The 25,204-nt window shown below is 46.4% G+C and overlaps 1 protein-coding gene across 16 annotated transcripts in view; it reads left to right on the forward strand.

The window, feature by feature from the left end:
- The window catches only part of LOC147118771 (uncharacterized), a 119,526-nt gene that overhangs the window by 60,732 nt on the left and 33,590 nt on the right, over positions 1 to 25,204 (forward strand). Inside the window, exon 3 of one of the 16 annotated variants that reach the window (XM_085984573.1) lies at positions 788 to 797. The exons of the other annotated variants lie outside the window; for them this stretch is intronic. Coding sequence (XP_085840699.1) covers positions 788 to 797 — 10 coding nt within the window. The remainder of the gene's footprint in view (positions 1 to 787; positions 798 to 25,204) is intronic. 16 annotated transcript variants of the gene reach the window in all.

Genomic DNA, 25,204 nt, shown 5'->3' on the forward strand with positions numbered 1-25,204 from the left:
CATTTGGCCTGTGATCTGATAGCAAAGCAGTGATCTCTTCACATGCAGTGAGCAAATGGGAACAAACTGGAGGTCCATTGTGCAGGAAGAAACCCAGACACACGACGACCTTTTCTCTCATTTGAAGATGTGCATTGCTGAAGAGGATAAGACAGCTTGTAATGTGGAGGACAATCTAGTGTCAGGCAGTGTGCTTGGAGATGTCCAAATATTTATCAACATCCAGTCTGGTCCTCCGCATTGAAAACTCTTGGAACATCTCGGATTTGTGAAACATTGAGGTTGATTTTATTGGAAGTATCAAATTCAGCTCTGATTTGCAAACCTTTATTATCGCAATGCTCTTGCCATTGAGATGCATCAGTCAGCTGAATAAGGGTGACTCATTTGGCTGTAAACAAACAAACAGTATAAAAAGACCAGTCCTAGTGCGAGCAAGCACTGAGTGCGAGTCAGCAGAAAGTGCTGTGAGTTTCGGTAAGTGTGAGAGTTCTTTAATTGTTATTTCTCTTTAAATCATTCTTGATAAGATTACTTAAGCAGTTTAAGTAAAGGGGAAAAGTTAAATATTTGGGATTCTGTTGGTTTAAGAAGAGTAAAACAAGGTTACACTGCAGTAGGAGTAAATTGGCACAGCAGGCAGTGGAAACCAGTTTTCTAACCAATCAGCAGGGGTGACTCATTTGGCTGTAAACAAACAAACAGTATAAAAAAAACAGTCCTAGTGCGAGCAAGCACTGAGTGAAGTCAGCAGAGAGTGCTGTGAGTTTGGGTAAGTGTGAGTTAGGGTAAGTGGGGTGTTAGGTGCTCTTTTCAAACTTTAACTCTGTGGGTTGTAGTTAATAAGGCCTTTCTTGTGCAGAGTGACTGTTGGTAAACCATTTAACTGGTGTAATTAGAGGGATTGATTTAATTTAAATCCAATTAATTAAAGGGGATACTAGCATTTATAATCGGGCAGAGGGTGTCCATAACTAACAATAAAAAATTTAATTAATTACATAGAATGGAGCAGGTGATATGTTACTGTTGCGAGATGTGGGAGCTGGTGGACCCCATTGAGGCTCACAGTGATTACGTCTGTGACAAGTGTCTGCTGCTACAGGAACTCCAGCTCCGTGTTGATGAGCTGGAGTCTGAGCTTCAGACACTGCGACACATCAGGGAGGGGGAGAAGTACCTGGACTCTGTGTTTCAGGAGGTGGTCACACCTATGAAGTTAATTAATTCAGATGTAGCCCATGGTCAGGGACAGGACGGTGTGACTATGAGTGAGGCAGGTACGGGGATCCAGGAGGTAGTGTTGGAGGAGCAGCAGCCCTTCCTCTTGTCCAACAGGTTCGAGGTTCTTACTCCCTGTGGGGACAGGAGCAGAGATTGCAGGGAGGATGAGCAACCTGGCCACAGCACCATGGAATGGGGGGCCATTCAAGAGGGGGGAGTAAATAGAAATGTTGTAGTGGTAGGGGATAGTATTATTAGGGGGATAGATAGAGTTCTCTGCAGCCGAGAGCGAGAGTCCCAAAGGCTGTGTTGCCTACCCGGTGCCAGGGTTAAGGACATCTCCTCTGGGCTGGAAAGAAACTTGCAGTGGGAGGGGGTGGATCCAGTTGTCATGGTCCATGTTGGTACAAACAACGTAGATAGGACTAGGAAGCCGGTTCTGTTAAAGGAGTATGAGCAGCTAGGGGCCAAATTAAAGATCAGAACCTCAAGGGTACCTGAGCCATGAGCGAATTTGGTTAGGACAAATAAAATTAGAGAGTTAAATGTGAAACTCAAAGACTGGTGTGGGAGAAATGAGTTTTGCTTCCTGGGACACTGGCACCAGTACTGTGGCAGGAGGGAGCTGTTCCATTGGGACGGGTTTCACTTGGCCAGTGCTGGGACTAGAGTCCTGGTGGATCATATAACTAGGGCTGTAGTAAGGGCTTTAAACTAACTAGGGGTGGGAGGTTCCGAGAGAGCAAATAATAAAAATGACAAAAGAGAAGGTCATAGACTTAGGTAGCAGTGGGGAAATTAAAAACCAGAGTGTGTCAGGAAGGGGCAGAAGGTATGGAGTAAAAGGTAAAGTAATAAAAAGGGCAAAAGCAGGAACTAAGTGTCACAAAACATATTTGAAAGTTCTCTATCTGAATGCACGTAGCATTCATAACAAAATAGACGAGTTAATGGCACAAATAACTACATATGGGTATGATCTTGTGGCCATTCCAGAAACATGGCTGCAGGGTGACAATGCCTGGGAATTAAACATACCAGGTTATTTAACGATCAGGAAGGACAGGCAGGAAGGAAGTGGAGGTGGGGTGGCTATGTTAATAAAGGAAGGAATCACTGTAATACAGAGAAATGATATTGGGTCAAAAGATCAGGATAATGAAACAGTTTGGGTGGAGGTAAGGAATAATAAGGGGGAAAAAACACGAGTGGGCGTAGTCTATAGGCCTCCGAACAGTTGCAACTATGTTAGACGGAGTATCAATCAGGAAATAGTCGAGGCTTGTAATAAGGGAACATCTATAATTATGGGGGATTTTAACTATCATATTAATTGGACAAATCAAATTGGGCAGGGCTGCCTTGAGGATGAGTTCATTGAGTGTATTAGGGATGGGTTTCTTGAACAGTATGTAACTGAACCAACCAGGGGGCAAGCAACCTTAGATCTGGTCCTGTGTAACGAGACAGGATTAATTAAAAATGTCCTAGTAAAGGATCCCCTTGGAATGAGTGACCATAACATGGTTGAATTCCATATTCAATTAGAGGGTGCGAAGGTTGGATCTCAAAAAAGCATGCTAAGCTCGAATAAAGGAGACTATGAAGGTATGAGAGCGGAATTGAGTGGAGTGGATTGGGAAAATAGATTAAAGGGTAAGACGATACATGATCAGTGGTGTACATTTAAGGAGTTATTTTACAACTTCCAAAAAAAAAATATTCCACTGAGAAGAAAAGGGTGTAAAAGAAAAGACAGCCATACGTGGCTAAGTAAAGAAATTAAGGATAGTATTCGACTAAAAACAAGGGCATATAAGGTAGCCAAATCTAGTGGGAGGATAGAGGATTGGGAAAACTTTAAAAGACAGCAAAAAATAACAAAAAGATTGATTAAGAAAGGGAAGATAGATTATTAAAGTAAATTAGCAAAAAATATAAAAACAGATAGTAAGAGTTTTTATAGTTATATAAAAAGAAAAATGGTGGCTAAAGTAAATGTTGGTCCCTTAGAGGATGAGACCGGGAAATTAATGGTGGGAAATATGGAGATGGCAAAAACACTGAATGAATATTTTGTATCAGTCTTTACAGTAGAGGACACTAAGAATATCCCAACACTTGACAAACAGGGGGCTATAGGGGGGGAGGAGCTAAACATGATCAAAATCACTAAGGAAGTGGTACTCGGTAAAATAATGGGGCTCAAGGCGGATAAATCACCTGGGCCTGATAGCTTACATCCTGGGGTCTTGAGGGAAGTGGCGGTAGGGATTGTGGATGCATTGGTAATAATTTTCCAAAACTCCCTGGACTCAGCAAAGGTCCCGGCAGACTGGAAAACTGCTAATGTAACACCCTTATTTAAAAAGGGCAGTAGACAGAAGTCTAGAAACTATAGACCGGTTAGCCTAACATCTGTGGTAGGTTAAATTTTGGAGTCCATTATTAAGGAGACAGTAACAGGACATTTGGATAATCATCATTTAATAGGACAAAGTCAGCATGGTTTTATGAAGGGGAAGTCATGTTTGACAAATTTGATGGAGTTCTTTGAGGAAGTAACATATAGGGTGGATAAAGGGGAACCAGTGGACGTAGTGTATTTAGACTTCCAAAAGGCATTTGACAAGGTGCCACACAAAAGATTATTGCTTAAGATAAAAAATCATGGGATTGGGGGTAATATTCTGGCATGGATAGAGGATTGGCTATCTAGCAGAAGGCAGAGATTTGGGATAAATGGTTCATTCTCAGAATGGCAATCAATAACTAGTGGTGTTCCGCAGGGGTCAGTGCTGGGTCCCCAACTCTTTACAATCTATATTAACGATTTGGAGGAGGGGACCGAGTGTGACATATCAAAGTTTGCAGATGATACTAAGATGGGAGGGAAAGTAGTGAGTGAGGAGGACATAAAAAACCTGCAACGGGACATAGACAGGCTAAGTAAGTGGGCAGAGATTTGGCAGATGGAATACAATACTGGAAAGTGTGAGGTTATGCACTTTGGCAGGAAAAATCATAGCGCAAGTTATTATCTTAATGGCAAGAAACTGAAAGTACTGAAGTACAAAGGGATCTGGGGGTCCTGGTGCACGAAACTCAAAAGGTTAGTATGCAGGTGCAGCAAGTGATTAAGAAGGCCAATGGAATGTTGGCTTTCATTGCTAGGGGGATAGAATATAAAAACAGGGAGGTATTGCTTCAGTTGTACAAGGTATTGGTGAGACCGCACCTGGAATACTGCATACAGTTTTGGTGTCCATGCTTAAGAAAAGACATACTTGCTCTCGAGTCAATACAAAGAAGGTTCACTCTGTTAATCCCGGGGATGAGGGGATGGACATATGAGGAGAGGTTGAGTAGATTGGGGCTCTACTCATTGGAGTTCTGAAGAATGAGAGGCGATCTTATTGAAACATATAAGATTGTGAAGGGGTTGGATCGGGTGGATGCGGGGAGGATGTTCCCGATGATGGGTGAAACTAGAACTAGGGGGCATAGTCTTAGAATAAGGGGCTGCTCTTTCAAAACTGAGATGAGGAGGAACTACTTCACTCAGAGGGTGGTAGGTCCATGGAATATGCTGCCCCAAAAAGCTGTAGAAGCTACATCATTACATAAATTTAAAACAGAAATAGACAGTTTCCTAGAAGTAAAGGGAATTAAGGGTTACGGGGAGCGGGCAGGAATGTGGACATGAGTCTAGGTTCGAATCGGACATGGCCCTGTGGGTAGTGGAGCGGGCCCAGGGGCTGTGTAGCCTGATCCTGCTCCTATTTCGTGTGTCTAATTCTGTTAGATTCAGGAGATGGTTCTGTGATAGTAGATTGGCGGTTAGGATCAGATCAGCCATGATCTTATTGAATGGTGGAGCAGGCTCGAGGAGCCTATTGGCCTACTCCTGCTCTTATTTCTTATCTTCTTATGTTCTTATGATTTGATATTTTCAATAAATACAGGGTTCAGTTTCACATATCCAAATATGATTGGCTTCCCAAGTCCATTAAACACCACAGATCAGATCATTCAGTCAGGCTAATTTTCAAAGAAAGGCTCAATTGCAACTGGCACATGGGCAAGAATGGAATGTCGATCCTTCTCTTGCAGCTGATCGGGGACCTTGGATGTGTTTGACGTTGCTGAGATTGCTGAGCTTAGACTTCTTGGGGCTGATTTTCATTCTGGGTGGACATCGGGCAAGTGGTGTGATGGTGCTGCCTGTACCATGTCCTCAGCGAGAGGACCCAGCCATTTTGATGGCCGGGCCTCATCTATCCAACTGCTAAACCAGGGCTGTCAGGGAGCTTGCAGATTGGAGGGCGGGGGGTGGGTGAAACTTGAAATCTGCCGGCTCCTCCATGGAACAGAGCCAGACACATTGATGCAGCAAACGGCAGATTCCATTTGCCCGCCTCTGTTTGTGGTTGTGACTCCCCTGCTGCCTTGGATACAATGCCACGCCTTCTGACGTTACGTGGGCTGGGTCGCATCCTGCAAACCTGCTTGAGTTTTTTGAAGAAACTTAACCCTTTTAGCACCGATATCATCCTGATGAATCTGCGCCGTGACCCCTCTCCAAGGCCAATATATCTTTCCTGAGGTGCGGTGCCCAGATCTGAACGCAATACTCCAGATGGGTTCTAACTAGGACTCTGTACAGCTCCCAGCTGCTGAGACACCAGCGAGTTCACACTGGGGAGAGGCCGTTCACCTGCTCTGTGTGTGGGAAAGGATTCAATCATTGATCCCACCTGCTGAGACACCAGCGAATTTACAAGTGACCGCAGGGGTTGGATTCTGCTGTTATTGCTGCTGTTAATCACATCCAGGACTGAACCATGTTCATTCTGACAGTTGGGGTTTGTTCTGCTGATGTTCGTAACCCCTCTAATTGGGCTGGAGTTTAATATTCTGGAAATAAGTCAAATAAATCTGCTTTGTTTCAAACACACTGTGTATTGAGACCTTGGCGTCTCTAAGATACGAGGCGACTAATTGCTGTCCTGTTACCGACTGTTCCATTTTGGGCCTGTTCTCCTTTGTTAAAGAAAGACTTGTATTCATACAGCACCTTTCACAACTTCAGGACATCCCAAAGCACTTTACAGCCAATGAAGTACTTTTGAAGAGCAGTCACTGTTGTAATGTAGGAAATGCAGCAGCCAATTTGCGCACAGCAAGCTCCCACAGACAGCACTGAGATAATGACCAGATGATCTGTTTTAGTGATGTTGGTTCAGGGAGAAATGTTGGCCAGGACTCCAGGGAGAACTCCCCTGCTCTTCGAAATAACATCATGGGATCTTTTACACTCACTTGAGAGGGCAGAGGGGGCCTCGCTTGAACATTTCGTCCGAAGACAGCAGCTCTGTCAGTGCAGCGCTCCCTCAGTGCTGCATTGGAGTGTCGGCCTAGATTGTGTTCTCAAGTCTCTAGAGGTGGACTTGATCCCACAACCTCCTGACTCAGAGACAAGAGAGAGAGAGAGAGAGAGAGAGTGCTCCCACTGAGCCACAGAGAGAGACCAGCCCCAGACCAACACAGCCGTCCAAACACCAATCCGAGTGAACCAAATCATTAAAAAATGCAAAGAAACCTACCTGGAACATTGGAACAAAATAACCGAAAGCCAAAGCAGATTAGAATGTTACCGGGCCCTAAAAAGAGAATATAAACTGGCAGACTACCTCACGACCATCAGAGACACAAAACAGAGACAGACCCTCACCAGGTACAGACTAAGCGACCACCAACTGGAAATTGAAAAAGGCAGATACAAGAAATCCTGGCAGCCTAGAGAGAATAGAATATGCGATCAATGTCTGGCTGGCGAGGTTGAAACAGAAATGCATTTCCTCCTAAAATGCGAAAAATTCAACACATCAAGAAACATATTATTCAACAAGCTAAGCCAAACAACCCCAGATTTCAAGGAATTGGATGATCTGTCAAAATTGAGATTAGTCCTAGGAGAAGGAGACAGACCATACCTTGGGGCTAAATATGTAACAACATGTCACAACCTGAGGACTGTTTAAAAGTAAGACTGTTTAAAATTAATATTGAACGTACCAAATGAAGTAGAAAGACTGTTTAAAATTAATATTGTTTAAAAGTAATATTGTATATACCCAACAAATGTCAAATCGATTGACACCTACAGAATGTTGGAAAACTGTACCTTTTTGCAATGTAAGCTTTGGCAATATGGTTCTCTGTAAACTTTCATGCCAATAAAGCATTTGAACTGAACTGAACTGAGAGAGAGAGAGAGAGAGAGAGAGAGAGAGAGAGCTCCCACTGAGACACAGAGAGAGAGAGAGAGAGAGAGAGTGCTCCCACTGAGACACAGAGAGAGAGAGAGAGAGAGAGAGAGAGAGAGTGCTCCCACTGAGACACAGAGAGAGAGAGAGAGAGAGAGAGAGTGCTCCCACTGAGACACAGAGAGAGAGAGAGAGAGAGAGAGAGAGTGCTCCCACTGAGACACACAGAGAAAGAGAGAGAGAGAGAGAGAGAGAGAGAGTGCTCCCACTGAGACACAGAGAGAGAGAGAGAGAGAGAGAGTGCTCCCACTGAGACACAGAGAGAGAGAGAGAGAGAGAGAGAGTGCTCCCACTGAGACACAGAGAGAGAGAGAGAGAGAGTGCTCCCACTGAGACAGAGAGAGAGAGAGAGAGAGAGAGAGAGAGAGCTCCCACTGAGACACAGAGAGAGAGAGAGAGAGAGAGAGAGAGTGCTCCCACTGAGACACAGAGAGAGCAAGAGAGAGAGAGAGAGAGAGTGCTCCCACTGAGACACAGAGAGAGAGAGAGGGAGTGCTCCCACTGAGACACAGAGAGAGAGAGAGAGAGAGAGAGAGAGTGCTCCCACTGAGACACAGAGAGAGAGAGAGAGAGAGAGAGAGAGTGCTCCCACTGAGACACAGAGAGAGAGAGAGAGAGAGAGTGCTCCCACTGAGACACAGAGAGAGAGAGAGAGAGAGAGTGCTCCCACTGAGACACAGAGAGAGAGAGAGAGAGAGAGAGAGTGCTCCCACTGAGACACAGAGAGAGAGAGAGAGAGAGAGTGCTCCCACTGAGACACAGAGAGAGAGAGAGAGAGAGAGAGTGTTCCCACTGAGACACAGAGAGAGAGAGAGAGAGAGAGAGAGAGAGAGAGAGAGAGTGCTACTATTAGATAGATATATGTGCATGCCTCATGAAATTTATACTAAATCATCATTTAGCATTATAGAAAATAGTGTTTCCACACTCATCCCACAAAATAGGTCCATTTTATTTCGTTTTATTGAACTATATAAATGCGTTCTTTCCACATAAGCTGCTGGAATATCCAGGGCCTCCGCTCCTCAACTTTTGGGATGAAGAGTACAGACCCTGAATTCCTAAAAGCTATAAAAGACATTGATATAATTGTGTTAACAGAAACATGGTGCCAAAAGGACATGCCGACCCACTGTCCCCCAATGTACCATGAAATTATTGTGCCTTCAGTAAAGAACATTAAGACACGCAAGGGCAGAACCTCCGGGGGAATCCTGGTGTGGTATAAAGGAGAACTGAACAAACACATCTCACCGATAAAACAGGGAAAATCACACGTATGGCTAAAATTAGATAAAAATATAGGAATAGAAAAAAACGATGTTTACTTATGTGCGATCTACATACCTCCAATAGAATCGCCATATTTTGAAGAGGAGATATTTGACACTCTCCACATGGAAATCAGCCATTTCCAGGCCCAAGGAAAGGTGCTACTATGTGGGGACCTAAATGCAAGGACAGGATGTGAACCTGACTTCATAGACCCACAGGGCAACAACCATGTGTTTGGCCAGACCCCTCTATATGTCACACCAGCCATCGCAAACCGAAACAACCTCGATTGTGAAATAAATAAAAGCGGTAGGGAGGTAGTGCAACTCTGCCGAGCCTTAGGCCTGTACATAGTTAACGGTAGGTTCAGAGGGGACTCCTTAGGGAGACTCACATATTCCTCAACTCTTGGGTCTAGTGTGGTGGATTATACAATCACTGACCTGGACCCCTGCGATATCAACGCATTCACTGTCAGGCAGCAATCCCCCCTCTCAGACCATAACCAAATAAATGTGTACCTTAAACTTTCTGCCCAAACTACAGACACAAAAAAGGAACCCAGTAAGCTACATAAAATAAACCAGACATACAGATGGGCCCCAGACAGTGGAGATAAATTCATCACAGCACTAAATTCACCTGATCTCACAAGTAAAATTTCAAAATTTAAAGAAAATCTATATGAGATCACCAGAGATGGGGTAAACATGGCCATAGAGGATATAAATATGATCTTTCATGAGGCAGCTGTAAAAGCCGACCTCGTGAAACAGAAGAGGAAGAGTCACAAAAGACAAAATAAAAATAAGAAATGGTTTGACCACGAATGCAAAAATGCCAGAAAAGACCTGAGAAAAATATCAAACCAAAAGCATCGCCAACCAAACAATCCGGACCTACGTACTAGATACAATGAAACCCTCAAAAGATATAAACACACCATTAGGAACAAAACACAAAACTATACCCACAAAATACTAGAAGAAATTGAAAACTCCACCAACCCAAAACAATTCTGGGAAATGTGGAATAACCTGAGTACAACACAATTGCAAGCATTACCAATCCAAGATGGCGACATCTGGAGAACACATTTTGAAAACCTCTACAAAGACATCCCAATAAACGAAACAAACCCAAGTCAACATCAGGTCACAGAAAAACTCCACACATTAGAAGCAACAATCAAAGACAACCAAAACCCTCTAGACTCCCCAATCACATGGAAAGAAATGGCCACAAAAACAAAATCTCTCCACCTAAAGAAAGCCTGTGGCCCAGACAACATCAAAAATGAAATGCTCAAGTTCAGCAATATGGAGATGCAGGGTGCGGTACTCAAATTATTCAACATCATATTACGTTCAGGCTGTTTTCCCGATATCTGGTGCCAAGGACTAATCTCCCCCATATATAAAAGCGGAAACAAATCAGACCCAAATAACTACCGCGGCATCTGTGTCAACAGTTGTCTAGGGAAGTTATTCTGCAGTATTCTAAATAGTAGATTACTTGATTTTCTTAACAAACATAATATCCTCAGAAAAAACCAAATAGGCTTTCTTCCAAAACACCGCACCGCCGACCATATCTATACCCTTCACACCCTCATTGAAAAACATATACACCAAACAAAAAATGGGAAAATATTCGCCTGTTTCATCGACTTCAAGAAAGCCTTTGACTCTATATGGCACGAAGGGCTCTATTATAAACTTCTTCAATGTGGAATAGGGGGCAAAGTCTATGACCTTATTAAATCAATGTATCTGAAAAACAAATGCGGGGTCAAAATTGGAGACAAACGCACCGATTTCTTCACCCAGAGAAGAGGCCTCCGGCAGGGCTGCAATTTGAGCCCGACCCTGTTCAACATATACATAAATGAATTAGCAGACATGCTGGAGCAAAGCGAGTCACCAGGTCTCCGTCTCCTAGATGGAGAAGTGAAATCCCTGTTCTATGCGGACGACCTGGTTCTGCTGTCTCCCACAGAACAGGGATTACAGCAACAACTAGACCTACTCGACAAATACTGCCAAAATTGGGCTCTAACAGTAAATCTAAAGAAAACCAACATCATGATTTTTCAAAAAAGGCCCAGATGTCAGGAAAACAAATACCAGTTTACCCTCAGTGATACCACTATAGGACACACTATGAGCTACACCTACCTTGGTCTAACTATTACAGCATCAGGGAGCTTCAGCATAGCAGTGAATGCACTAAAAGAAAAAGCCCGAAGAGCCCTATATGCAATAAAAAGAAAATTCTACAACATCCAAATCCCAATCAAAATCTGGCTCAAAATATTTGACAGCATAATCCTGCCCATTGCACTGTACGGTAGTGAAGTATGGGGCCCGCTAAATCACCAAAGCTACACTAAATGGGAAAAACATACAATAGAAGCCCTACATGCAGAATTCTGCCGAAGCATCCTTCGCACCCAAAGGAAAACGCCAACAAATGCATGCAGAGCCGAACTAGGCAGATACCCACTGATAATAAACATCCAAAAACGAGCACTAAACTTCCTAAATCACCTCAAATCTAGCTCCCCAGACACCCTTCATTTCAAAGCCTTTCAGACCCAAGAGCTAAACCCAGAAAAGAGTCCCCTGAGTCAGCTGCTACGGAAACTAAGTACTCAGCCGGACCCTGACCAGCCCCAGACCAACACAGCCGCCCAAACACCAATCCGAGTGAACCAAATCATTAAAAAATGCAAAGAAACCTACCTGGAACATTGGAACAAAATAACCGAAAGCCAAAGCAGATTAGAATGTTACCGGGCCCTAAAAAGAGAATATAAACTGGCAGACTACCTCACGACCATCAGAGACACAAAACAGAGACAGACCCTCACCAGGTACAGACTAAGCGACCACCAACTGGAAATTGAAAAAGGCAGATACAAGAAATCCTGGCAGCCTAGAGAGAATAGAATATGCGATCAATGTCTGGCTGGCGAGGTTGAAACAGAAATGCATTTCCTCCTAAAATGCGAAAAATTCAACACATCAAGAAACATATTATTCAACAAGCTAAGCCAAACAACCCCAGATTTCAAGGAATTGGATGATCTGTCAAAATTGAGATTAGTCCTCGGAGAAGGAGACAGACCATACCTTGGGGCCAAATATGTAACAACATGTCACAACCTGAGGACTGTTTAAAATTAATATTGAACGTACCAAATGAAGTACAAAGACTGTTTAAAATTAATATTGTTTAAAAGTAATATTGTATGTACCCAACAAATGTCAAATCGATTGACACCTACAGAATGTTGGAAAACTGTACCTTTTTGCTATGTAAGCTTTGGCAATATGGTTCTCTGTAAACTTTCATGCCAATAAAGCATTTTAATTGGAATTGGAATTGGAATTGGAGTGCTCCCACTGAGACAGAGAGAGAGAGAGAGAGAGAGAGAGAGAGAGCTCCCACTGAGTCACGACTAATACCCGATCATTACTCTGGATTGTTTCAGTTCTCATACCTTCAGTTACTCTCATGGACAAGTCCCAGCCAACCATATCATCCAGGGTGCCTCCCCTAGCCTTGGTATCCAGGGGAGGTATCGGTAACACGCCCCTGTAGCTGTCCTGGGAGTGTTTGCTGGGACAGTGTAGAGGGAGCTTTACTCTGTATCTAACCCGTGCTGTACCTGCCCTGGCAGTGTTTGATGGGACAGTGCAGAGGGAGCTTTACTCTGTATCTAACCCGTGCTGTACCTGCCCTGGCAGTGTTTGATGGGACAGTGCAGAGGGAGCTTTACTCTGTATCTAACCCGTGCTGTACCTGCACTGGCAGTGTTTAATGGGACAGTGTAGTGGGAGCTTTACTCTGTAATTAACCCGTGCTGTACCTGCCCTGGCAGTGTTTGATGGGACAGTGCAGAGGGAGCTTTACTCTGTATCTAACCCATGCTGTACCTGCCCTGGGAGTGTTTGCTGGGACAGTGTAGAGGGAGCTTTACTCTGTAACTAACCCGTGCTGTACCTGCCCTGGGAGTGTTTGATGGGACAGTGTAGAGGGAGCTTTACTCTGTATCTAACCCGTGCTGTACCTGCCCTGGGAGTGTTTGATGGGACAGTGTAGAGGGAGCTTTACTCTGTATCTAACCCGTGCTGTACCTGCCCTGGGAGTGTTTGATGGGACAGTGTAGAGGGAGCTTTACTCTGTATCTAACCCGTGCTGTACCTGCCCTGGGAGTGTTTGATGGGACCGTGTAGATCAGGGGTTCTCTGAGGCCCCTCCTGTGTTATAAAAGTTCCCCGGACCCCCTGTAACACAACACAAGTATTCATTGTCTGTAAACGCTTTGGGACATCCTGAGATCACAGAAGCCTCTCTATAAATGCAATTCTTTCCATTTCAAATCACTGTACTTTATTTTTTGAAATTAATAGTTATTTGGCGATTAAGTGCGGTAATAGTATGTTTTCAAATCAAATCAAATCAACTTTTATTGTCATTGTTAGTGCACAAGTGCAGTACAACGAAATGTAGGCTTGCGGCTCCCGAGTGTGTACATTTAGATTAAGACATTTAAACATTCAACATACATTTGGCTTGTAATACATTAACATAAACATAACCATAATAAAGTGCATTGGCAGATGTGCAGGCTTTAGAGTTTATTTGTGGAGTTCAGTACTGTAATGAAATCTGTTTGTCTTGATCCTGTATTCGTTTTGCACTCATGTATATTACCCTCCCCCACTGTGTATAGTTTCACTTCCTCTTTCCCGACTAACCTGGGAGGTTCCAGGTCTTGGCTCTTGGCTCCGCCCCTGACTTCTCTTACATAAAGATCCCAGGATCTGTATGACTCATTCCTGTGAACCAGTCGGCGTGTTGAGATGTTAGCTCTGATCTTAATGATTAAAAGCCAACTTGTTTAAGTCTATAACTTCTAGTTTTGTGGTTATTGAAGGCCCATCAATTTTAATCACTAAAGAATACTAGGATGGATTGACTCCTAAAACCAGAGCGTCTGGACTTGGATCCACATTCTGCTGAAGCAGCAAATCAATTTGGACACTGGCTCAAATGCTTCGAACTCTTTGCGGGGGCCTCATCCGCTAACGAGGTAGATAAACTGAGTCTACTGACTAATCGCGTAAGTCATCGGATTTATTCGGTCATCTGGGACGCCACCTCTTACACGGAGGCCATCACTATCCTGAAGGCCCAATACCAGAGGCCGGTAAACGAAGTGTACGCCAGACATCTGCTGGCTACGCGCAGGCAGCGACCAGAGGAAACAATGGACGATTTCTTACAGGGCCTAAAGGACCTGGTCCGGGACTGTAACTGCAAGGCCGTGACGGCCAATGCGTACTCTGACGAATTGGTCCGCGATTCCTTCATCACGGGCCTCAAATCGAATTATATCCGGCAGAGACTGCTGGAGAAGGAGGTCCTGGACTTAAAAAAGGCAGTGGCCACTGCGCGATCGCTGGACGTGGCCCAGAAAAACTCTGACTCTTATTCTTCTGGCCATGCGGCCCTCACCGCCTCGTGCGCGCCGAGGGGGCCGCCATCTTGGAATCAGCCATCTTCCCCATCCAGGTCTCAGGCCAGCTCTACGCCGCCGGAGTCCCCACACAGAAGTTCACCCAGGAGTCCTACTACAGCGGCAATGTCTCGAGGCCCGAAATGCTACTTCTGTGGCCAGGCCAAGCACCCCAGACAACGATGCCCAGTGAAGGACGCTACATGCTTCAAATGTAAGTAAAAGGGGCATTTTAGCAAAGTCTGCAGGGGGAATCCGATTTCCAACTCCGTCACCACCTCGTGCGTGCCGTGCGGGCCGCCATCTTGGGATCCGCCATCTTTTCCCGACTCAACGGCCGCCCAGGGCCCAACAGTGGCTTCAATCATGGTGGATCAATCCAGGCCACACCCGTTGACAAAATCCATGATGGACATACAGGTAAACGGGAATTTAATGAAATGTTTAATTGACTGTGGGAGTACCGAGAGTTTTATCCACCCTAGCCTGGTACGGTGGCACTCATTAACGGTAACCCCTACACGGAGCAGAATTGCTGTGGCTGCTAAGCCCCACACTTCGGACATTTTGGGCTACTGTGTGGTAACACTGACTGTAAAAGGCACGGACTACAAGGATTTTAAACTCCTCGTGATGCCAGAACTCTGTGTTAATGTAATCTTGGGCCTGGACTTCCAGTGCCACCGCGAAAGTGTCACGCTAGCATATGGCGGGTCCCAGCCGCCACTCACAGTCTGTGGCCTATCAACCTTAAAAATCAGCCCGCCCTCTTTATTCGCTAATCTCGCTCCGAACTGTAGGCCCATAGCAACCAAAAGTAGACGGTACAGTCTGGAAGACAGACACTTTATCAAGGCGGAAGTGGACAGACTCCTGCGGGAAGGCATTATTGAATGCAATACCAGCCCGTGGCATGCCCAAGTAGTCATAGTTAAAAATAGCGAAAAGAAACGGATGGTAATTGACTACAGCCAGACTGTTAATATTTATACCCAGCTGGACGCCTACCCTTTATCCCGCATATCAGAAATGGTCAACCAGATTGCGCAATACCGAGTCTTCTCGACTATCGACCTCAAATCCGCGTATCACCAGCTCCCCATTAGAATGGAGGACCGCCCATACACCGCCTTCGAGGCGAACGGGCGCCTCTCCCATTTTCTCAGAGTGCCCTTCAGAGTAACAAATGTGGTCTTGGTCTTCCAACGTGAGATGGACCGCATGGTTGATGAGAATAAACTACAAGCTACCTACCCCTATCTGGACAATGTCACTATCTGCGGGCACAACCAGCAAGACCACGATCTAAATCTTGCGAGATTTTTAAAAACTGCCCTAAAGCTGAATCTAACCTACAACGAAGACAAATGTGTCTTCAACACAACCCGTCTCTGTATCCTCGGCTGTGTGGTGGAAGATGGGGTAATTGGACCGGACCCTGACCGATTATGCCCCCTAAAGGAACTGCCCCTGCCACACAATCCCAAAGCTTTAAAAAGGTGCCTGGGATTTTTTTCGTATTATGCCCAATGGGTGCCCAATTACTCTGATAAGGCCCGACCCCTCATTAAATTGACGTCCTTCCCACTATCAGCTGAAGCTCAGGAGGCTTTCACCAGTATTAAACAGGACATTGAAAGGGCTGCAGTGTGTGCAGTGGACGAATGCATTCCCTTTCAAGTCAAAAGCGATGCGTCAGACTTTGCCTTAGCTGCGACCCTCAATCAGGCTGGGAGACCTGTGGCCTTCTTCTCCCGAACCCTTCAGGGACCTGAAATCAGGCACTCTTCTGTCGAGAAGGAGGCACAGGCTATAGTGGAGGCAGTGCGGCACTGGAGACACTACCTAGCCGGCAAACGTTTCACCCTGCTCACCGACCAGCGGTCGGTGGCTTTCATGTTTAATAACAAAGGGGGAAAATCAAGAATGACAAAATACTCAGGTGGAGGATCGAACTATCCACGTTCGACTATGATATTATGTACAGGCCAGGAGCCCTTAATGAACCCCCAGATGCCCTATCACGGGGAATGTGTGCCAGCATTCATACGGACAAATTACAGGGTCTCCACAACAACCTCTGTCACCCAGGGGTCACCCGACTATACCATTTTATAAAGTCCCACAATCTGCCCCACTCCATCGAGGAGGTCAGGGCAATGACCAGAGCCTGCCGCATCTGTGCGGAATGCAAGCCTCGTTTCTACAGGCCTGATCGTGCACACCTTATCAAAGCCACACGGCCATTCGAGCGCCTAAGTCTGGACTTCAAGGGACCCCTTCCCTCTGCCGACCGTAACGTATACTTCCTCAATATCATTGATGAATATTCCCGCTTCCCCTTCGCCATTCCCTGCCCAGACATGACCAGTGCCACGGTCATCAAGTGTCTCTGTAATCTATTCTGCATGTTTGGCATGCCGAACTACATACACAGCGATAGGGGGACGTCATTCATGAGTGACGAGCTGCGCCAGTTCTTGCTCTCAAAGGGGATAGCCACTAGCAGAACCACTAGCTACAACCCCCGGGGTAATGGGCAAGTGAAAAGGGAGAATGCTACTGTTTGGAAGGCTGCCACGTTAGCCTTAAAGTCAAAAGGCCTTCCGACCTCCCGCTGGCAGGAAGTCCTCCCAGACGTGCTCCACTCCATAAGGTCTCTGTTATGTACTGCCACTAACGCTAACCCTCACGAAAAGATGTTCGTTTTCCCCCGGAAATCCACCTCGGACATATCTCTACCCGCGTGGCTGACGTCTCCGGGGACAGTACTATTGCGGAAGCATGTGAGAGGCCATAAAACGGACCCCCTTGTGGAAAAGGTACAGCTCCTCCATGCAAACCCTCAGTACACCTATATTGAATACTCTGACGGGTGAGAGGACACTGTTTCCATAAAAGACCTCGCTCCCTCGGGGAGCGGAGAGAACGATGGGAGACTACCCGATGAAGACCTACACTACAAAGAGACAGGACGCCCAGAGGTATCAATACCCAACTTTAACCTGGAGGACACTGCAGATAACCTGGAAGACACTGTGGAGGCCCGGACAGCGGAGGAACCAGAATCCACTCCCCTAGATGCACCCCAACCGGCTTTGCGCCGATCACTGAAAACTGCAAAACCTCCTGACAGACTCACTTATACCAACTTTTAAGAAACATCACCCCGATGGACTAAATCTATAGAAGGGGTGAATGTAATGAAATCTGTTTGTCTTGATCCTGTATTCATTTTGCACTCATGTATATTACCCTCCCCCACTGTGTATAGTTTCACTTCCTCTTTCCCGACTAACCTGGGAGGTTCCAGGTCTTGGCTCTTGGCTCCACCCCTGACTTCTCTTACATAAAGATCCCAGGATCTGTATGACTCATTCCTGTGAACCAGTCGGCGTGTTGATATGTTAGCTCTGATCTTAGTGATTAAAAGCCAACTTGTTTAAGTCTATAACTTCTAGTTTTGTGGTTATTGAAGGCCCATCAAGTAGGATGACAGCCCTGGGAAAGAAGCTGTTCCTAAATCTGGTCATACGGGTGCGAATGCATCTGTAGCGTCTCCCAGATGGCAGGAGGGCGAACAGACTGTGGCTGGGGTGGGTAGGGTCTTTGATGATGGACCGTGACCTCCGTAAACAGCGTTTCTGGTATATGTGCTCTATGGTTGGTAGCCGGGTGCCGGTAATGCGTTGGGCAGTTTTGACTACCCGCTGCAGGGCTTTCCGGTCATAGTAGCTACAGCTGCCATACCATACTGTGATACAGTTTGTCAGGATGCTCTCTATTGTGCAACGGTAAAAGTTAGAGAGGATCAGGGGTGACAGGTTACATCCCTTCAGCCTCCTTAGGAAGTATAGGCCCTGCTGGACCTTCTTCACCAGAGAGGAGGTATTGAGGGACCAGGAGAGGTCTTCCGTGATGTGGACTCCGAGGAACTTAAAGCTGTCCACCCTTTCCACCACAGCCCCATTGATGTGGATGGGGGTGTGACTTCCGCCTTTAGACTTCCTGAAGTCCACAATGATTTCTTTGGTTTTCTTGATGTTAAGGGCCAGGTTGTTATCAGCGCACCACTTCATGAGATGCTGGACCTCCTCCCTGTAGGCTGACTCATCGTTGTTGGTGACCTGGCCTACTACCGTGGTATCATCCGCAAACTTGATGATGGTGTTGGAACCATGAAGAGCCACACAGTCGTGGGTGAAGAGGGAGTAGAGGAGGGGGCTCAGCACACATCCTTGTGGGGCCCCCGTGTTCAGGGTTGGGGGGGGGGAGGTGTGGTTACCTAATTTGACAGACTGGGGTCTGTTTGTTAGGAAGTCCAGGGTCCAGTTGCAGAGGGAAGTGTTCAGGCCAAGAGTTTGGAGTTTGGTGGCCAGCTTGTTGGGGACGATAGTGTTGAATGCTGAGCTGTAGTCTATGAACCGCATTCTGATGTAGGTCTCCTTACCATCTAAGTGATTCAGTGCCGAGTGTAGAGCAGTTGTGATTGCATCCTCCGTTGATCTGTTTGCACGATAGGCAAACTGGTGTTGGTCAAGAGAGGCGGGAACACTGGCTTTGATGTGAGCCAGGACCGGTCTCTTGAAACACTTCATTATGATGGGTGTGAGTGTGACAGGTCGATAGTCATTCAGGCACGTCACAGCCGTTTGTTTTGGCACAGGAATAATGGTAGCGGTCTTGAAGCATGTAGGGACTACTGCCTGGGCCAATGACAGATTGAAGATGGCAGTGAAGACATCGGCCAGCTGATCAGCACATTCCTTGAGTACCCGTCCAGGGATGCTATCCGGTCCAGCAGCCTTTTGTGTGTTCACTCCACGGAGAACCCCCCTTACGTCGGAGGTCGACAGAGTGAGCACCTGGTCTTCCGGGGGTGGCAAGGCTTTGGCAGCCAGTTCCCTGTTGTCCCTGTCGAAGCGAGCGTAGAAGTTGTTAAGCTCCCTGCTCCTTGATTCTCCAATACAAGAGGCCCAGTGACCTCACAAGCTGCCTTGTGGCCACCTTCCTTCCAGCCCACGTGATCTGCTCACCTGAGCAAAGCCCAGCTCCCAGGCGGAGGCGGGGAGTGCACTGATTGGCGCTTTATCGCCCCGACCACCCCGGCAGCCACCAATCTGAAAGTGAGCAGGGTGCAGTAGGCGGGGCTGACCTTTGATTGACAGTTTGATCTCCCGCTCGCGGCGCTTTGAATTTTGCCCCAACAATGGACGGCGGTTGGAGGCGGGACTTGGGCCAAGCGGATTGGCTGCTGGCCTTTGAGTGACGGTTGACGGGACCAATCCCCGGGGCCGCGGGCTGTCCTGCTCAGTGGCACCGCCTGGTGTGAGGGCGAGCGGTGGCTGGAGCTGCGGGTCCCGCAAACTGCGCCTGCGCACTGCTCCTGTTCCAGTGGGAGAAGGTGCACAACGGGCTGGGCTCCTGGAATTGGGAATGGCCGCATCCTCCAATAAACCCCAGCCTGGATTTGTAGGGGGGAAGGGGGGAGATGGGGGCAACAGGCTGGATGGAGATGATGGGAATCTGGATCAACCCAATTGGCAGCGAGCGAGGGGCAGCTTCCGCAGCCTTGGCCCCATCGCGCCCCACATTGCTTCCCCCGCGGCTGCTCAATGGGAACTGAGCCGGCGCCCGGTGTGAGGGCTGCTTGTGGGAGAAAGAATGAAAGAGGGAGAGAGTCATAACGGCACAGAAGGAGGCCATTCGGCCCATCGAGTCTGTGCCAGCTCTCTGTAGAGCAATCCAGTCAGTCCCATTCCCCCGCTCTATCCCTGTAGCCCTGCAAGTTTATTTCCCTCAAGTGCCTATCCAGTCTCCCCGTCTTCCGTCGGCAGCGAATTCCAGGTCCTCACCACTCACTGCGTAAAAAAGCTTTTCCTCCTGTCCCCCCTGTATCTCTTGCCCAAACCTTAAATCTGTGTCCCCTGGTTCTTGTACCATCAACTAGTGGGAACAGCCTTTCCCCGACTAGCCTATCCAAACCCGTCATAATCTTGTACACCGCTATCAAATCACCCCTCAACCTCCTTTGCTCTATTGAAAACAAATCCAGCTTCTCTAACCGGTCCTTGTAGCTAAGATCTCCCATCCCCAGAACCATTCTGGTAAATCTCCTCTGCACCCTCTCAAGGGCCTTCACATCCTTCCTAAAGTGCGGTGACCAGAACTGGATGCAAAACTCCAGTTGTGGCCTAACCAGCGCTTTATAAAGGTTCAGCATAACTTCTCTACTTTTGTACTCAATACCTCTATTTATGAAGCCCAAGATCCCATATGCTTTATTAACCATTTCTCAATATGTCCTGCCACCTTCAGGGATCTATGCACATTAACTCCCAGGTCCCTCTGTCCCTGCACACTCTTTAAAACTGTGCCATTAAGTGTATATTGCCTCTCCCTGTTCCTTCTGCCACTTCTCTGTATTAAATTCCATCTGCCCCTTATCTGCCCATTCTACTAGCCTTTCTATGTCCCATTGCAGTCGATTGATATCTGTAGTGTATGTGCCTTTAAGAGCCCCATGTGTACTGTAATGCCGGTAATGGCCACTCGGGCTATATAAGCCTGTATATTGTGTTGTACCAGTTAGTTCCCCTCCAGACTTTGTTTAGTAAACACCTATGAAACCAACTCCTGTCTTCAGTGTCTCTATCAACACACGGACACAACAGTGGTGATGAATTGGAAACGGACTTACCTGCAATTCGGCAGCACCTCAAGGACATCGATTCCTCTGGCGTCCAAAGTTCAAGAAAAATCAAGAAAAAGAAAACGCTGTGGTTTCACCAGCTAGCCAAGCTGGTGGCACGTACTGCAATAATCCTTCCTGGGCATCGGGCTGGGGCTCCAGCGGCTGGCTCTACAGCTGGGCCAAGCAGCGAAAGCGAAGGCAAGCAGCAACAGATGGGGAGGGAGCACTCGGGAGACAGCCGGCGCTGCGAGCAGGTCGGCGTTCAGACCTAGAGAGAGAGTCCGGCGGGAACGAGTCTCCAACTGTAAATAAATAAATAAAAAGAATGGAAACCGCGGGAAACAGCGTTGTCATCGGCAGCAGCGGCGGAGAAGTGCGGGAAGCGCCATATCTTTTCTGCAGAAAAGAAAGAAAAGCGCGGGAAGCGCCATTTTATTTCTAGGATGCCTAAGTCTGGCAATATTGATGCTTTTGATAACGAGATAGAGGATTGGACCACATATGTGGAAAGAGTGGAGGTATATTGCACCACAAATGGAATAGAAGATGAAAAAAAAGCTTCAGTACTGCTAAATCTAATGGGCGCAAAGACATACGGGCTGTTACGGAAATTAATTACTCCAGCCAAACCAAAGGACAAGAATTTTAAAGAAATTGTTGATACCCTACAGGAGCACTTAAACCCAACACCGCTGCTGATAGCGGAACGATTCAAATTCTTCAAGAGAAATCAACACAAGAATGAAAGTAATGCTGATTACCTCACCGAATTAAGAAAGCTATCAAAGCACTGCCAATTCGGGGCAGGACTAGCAGATTATCTTCGAGACAAATTTGTCTGCGGTCTCTTAAGTGAAGGAACACAGAAAAGGCTGGTTTCTGAAAAAGATTTAACACTGGACAAGGCTTTCAGTATGGCTGTATCATACGAAGCAGCCGCAAGAGGAGCTGCAGAGATACAACAAAAGACACAGGACTTCGGCACCCATGAAATGACACAGGGTTTCGAGAGATGTTATCGCTGCGGCAGATCCACCCATGACCAGAGGGCCTGCTGGTTCAAGGACAAAGCATGCAGGCAATGCGGAAAGGTTGGACACATTGCACGGGTATGCCGATCTGGACAAAAAAAAATCCACGGACAGGAAAAAAAAAATCAATAAAGAAAAGTACAGAAAGGTACAAATGATGACAGACAGTAGCTCCGAAGACCAGAAGAGCGATAGCAACTCCGAAAACAAGAGACTAAGCTGTCTCAATTATATAATGTAATTGCCAAAGATGATTACCAGTCCATTTGGGTTACCCTCACGATAGCAGGGTCCCCAGTTAAAATGGAGCTAGATACAGGATCAGCTCTGACCGTCATAAATCGACAGGATTACAAGCGGCTATTTCCACATATACCTTTAAAAGACACATCCATTATCTTGAAAACATATACGGTGCAGAAAGTATACCCCAAAGGAAAAATAAGGGTGCCTGTTGTATACAATGGCAAGGAAATACCAAAGTTGTATTTATACATTCTACAAGATGGTGGTCCACCGCTGTTGGGACATGAATGGATCAGGAAAATACATTTAGACTGGCACTCCATTCAGGCACTGACGGTGACCAGTAAGAAAAAAAACGATGATGACGTCATACCTGAACAATTAAAAGACATCTTGGCCAACGCCAAAGAAGTGTTTCAAGAGAAACTAGGAACCTTGAAAGGCATCACCGCCTCAATAAAAGTGGAAGATGCAGCAATTCCCAAGTTTTTTAAGGCAAGACCGGTGCCATACGCAATTCGTCCAGCAGTCGAAGCAGAGCTGGAGAATTTGGAAAAGGCAGGCGTATTATCTAAAATAGATTGGAGCGAGTGGGCAACACCCATCATTCCAGTCATGAAGAAAGCATTGAATAATGAAAAAGCTGAAGAACAGAGAAAAATTCGCATCTGTGGAGACTTCAAGGTGACTGTAAACCCGGTCCTTCACACGGTACAGTATCCTCTTCCGAGGATAGAAGATATTTTCGCCTCACTATCTGGAGGGAAACGTTTCATCAAAATTGGCTTGGCACAGGCACCTACAGATGGAGGTTGAAGAGGCCTCTAAAAAATATCTCACGATAAATACACACAAAGCTCTGTACCAGTACAATCGACTGGTTTTCGGAGTAGCATCCGCTCCAGCTATCTGGCAAAGAGCTCTGGAGCAAGTCCTCCAAGGGATTCCGGGGACTCAATACTACCTAGACGACATCCTTGTAACAGGAGAAAACGACAACGAGCACCTTGCCAATTTGGAGCAGGTGCTCACTAGGCTGAGAGAACGGGGCCTACGAGCAAATCGCCCCAAGTGCGAATTTTTCCAAAATCAAATATCATATTGTGGCCACATAATAAATAAGGAAGGGTTGCATAAGTCACCTGAAAAAATTGAAGCGATCATAAAAGCCCCAGCACCTGAAAATGTTTCACAATTAAGGTCGTTCCTGGGATTAATAAATTACTATCATAAATTTTTATCGAACTTATCAACTCTTCTCCACCCTCTTAATGAACTGCTACAAACAGGAGTAATTTGGAAATGGAGCGAAGACTGTAAACGTGCCTTCCATAAATGCAAAGACTTAATCACGTCCAAAGAAGTTTTGGCTCATTACAACCCATCACTGCCAATCAGACTGGCGTGCGATGCATCCCCTTATGGCGTAGGAGCAGTATTATCGCATAAATTTCCTGATGGCTCGGGACGGCCGATAGCTTTTGCGTTACGCTCATTGAACTCAGCTGAGCGTAACTATGACCAAATCGACAGGGAAGCACTCAGCCTGGTATGGGGAATGAAGAAGTTCAACCATTACCTACACAGACAAAAATTTACCTTGTTGACTGACCATCAACCCCTCATCTCCATATTCAACCCTAAAAAGGGTGTTCCCATTATGACAGCGCAAAGGCTACAGAGGTGGTCCCTTTTTCTAGGGGCACACAAATACAACATAGAATACAAAGGATCAAAACAGCATGGGAATGCTGACAGGTTATCGCGCCTACCGTTGCCAATGGTAGAAGAAGCACCTACCATAGACCCAGTGGAGATTTTCCACTCTACCATAGTCGAATTTCTACCAGTAACAAATTCTGCCATTGAAAGGGAAACTAGAAATGACCCGACTCTCTCACGAGTCTACGATTGAACAGTGAAGGGATGGCCAGCACATGGCGAACCAATGTTGCCAGCATTCTCGCAAAGAAGCGAACAGCTGTCAGTGTGCCGAGGAACCTTGATGTGTGGATCCAGAGTGGTGATTCCACCCAAACTCCAGGATAAAGTTCGAAAGGAGCTTCACGAGGGGCATCTGGGTGGAGTGAAAATGAAGAGCCTAGCCAGGGCGGTTGTATGGTGGCCAGGTATTGATGGAGACATCGAAGAAATGACCAAGAGCTGCCTAGGATGCCAGAAGGTCCAAAACGCTCCACCCCAAGCCCCTCTACATCCATGGGAGTGGCCCTCATCTCCCTGGCAAAGGGTACACATCGACTTTGCTGGTCCATTTATGGACTCAATATTCTTAATCGCGACTGATGCACACTCCAAGTGGCTGGAAGTAATAAAGATGTCCTCCACCACCACGGAAAAAACCATCACAGTATTAAGGACCATATTTGCCAGGAATGGGCTGCCGGAACAGATCTGTTCTGATAATGGACCGCAATTTGTGTCCGAAGAATTCAGGAAGTTCTTAAAAAGAAATGGGGTTAAGAACATAAGAACATAAGAAATAGGAGCAGGAGTAGGCCAATCGGCCCCTCGAGCCTGCTCCACCATTCAATAAGATCATGGCTGATCTGATCCTAACCTCAAATCTTCTATCACTCTGCATCCACCCGAACCCATGTGATCTCCCAGGAGAGGCAAAAAACCAGATAAAGACCCAATGGCCAATTTGGGAGAAAAAAATATGGGAAATTCCTCCCCGACCCATCTAGACGATCGAAATTCTTCCAGGAGACCACTCTGTCCCTATATTTTCTACAGTACTTACCTTCTGTAAAGGCGATCTCCACCCCAGCCAGGAACAGGAATAAAACCATCTCCTGACATATAACACAGAATTAGAACACAGTAGGAGCAGAACCAGGCTACACGGCCCCTGGGC

This window comes from Somniosus microcephalus, chromosome 4 (genome assembly GCF_052327205.1).
Source record: "Somniosus microcephalus isolate GS21.2 chromosome 4, FLI_Smic_1.0, whole genome shotgun sequence".
NCBI classification, from domain to species: Eukaryota; Metazoa; Chordata; class Chondrichthyes; order Squaliformes; family Somniosidae; genus Somniosus; species Somniosus microcephalus.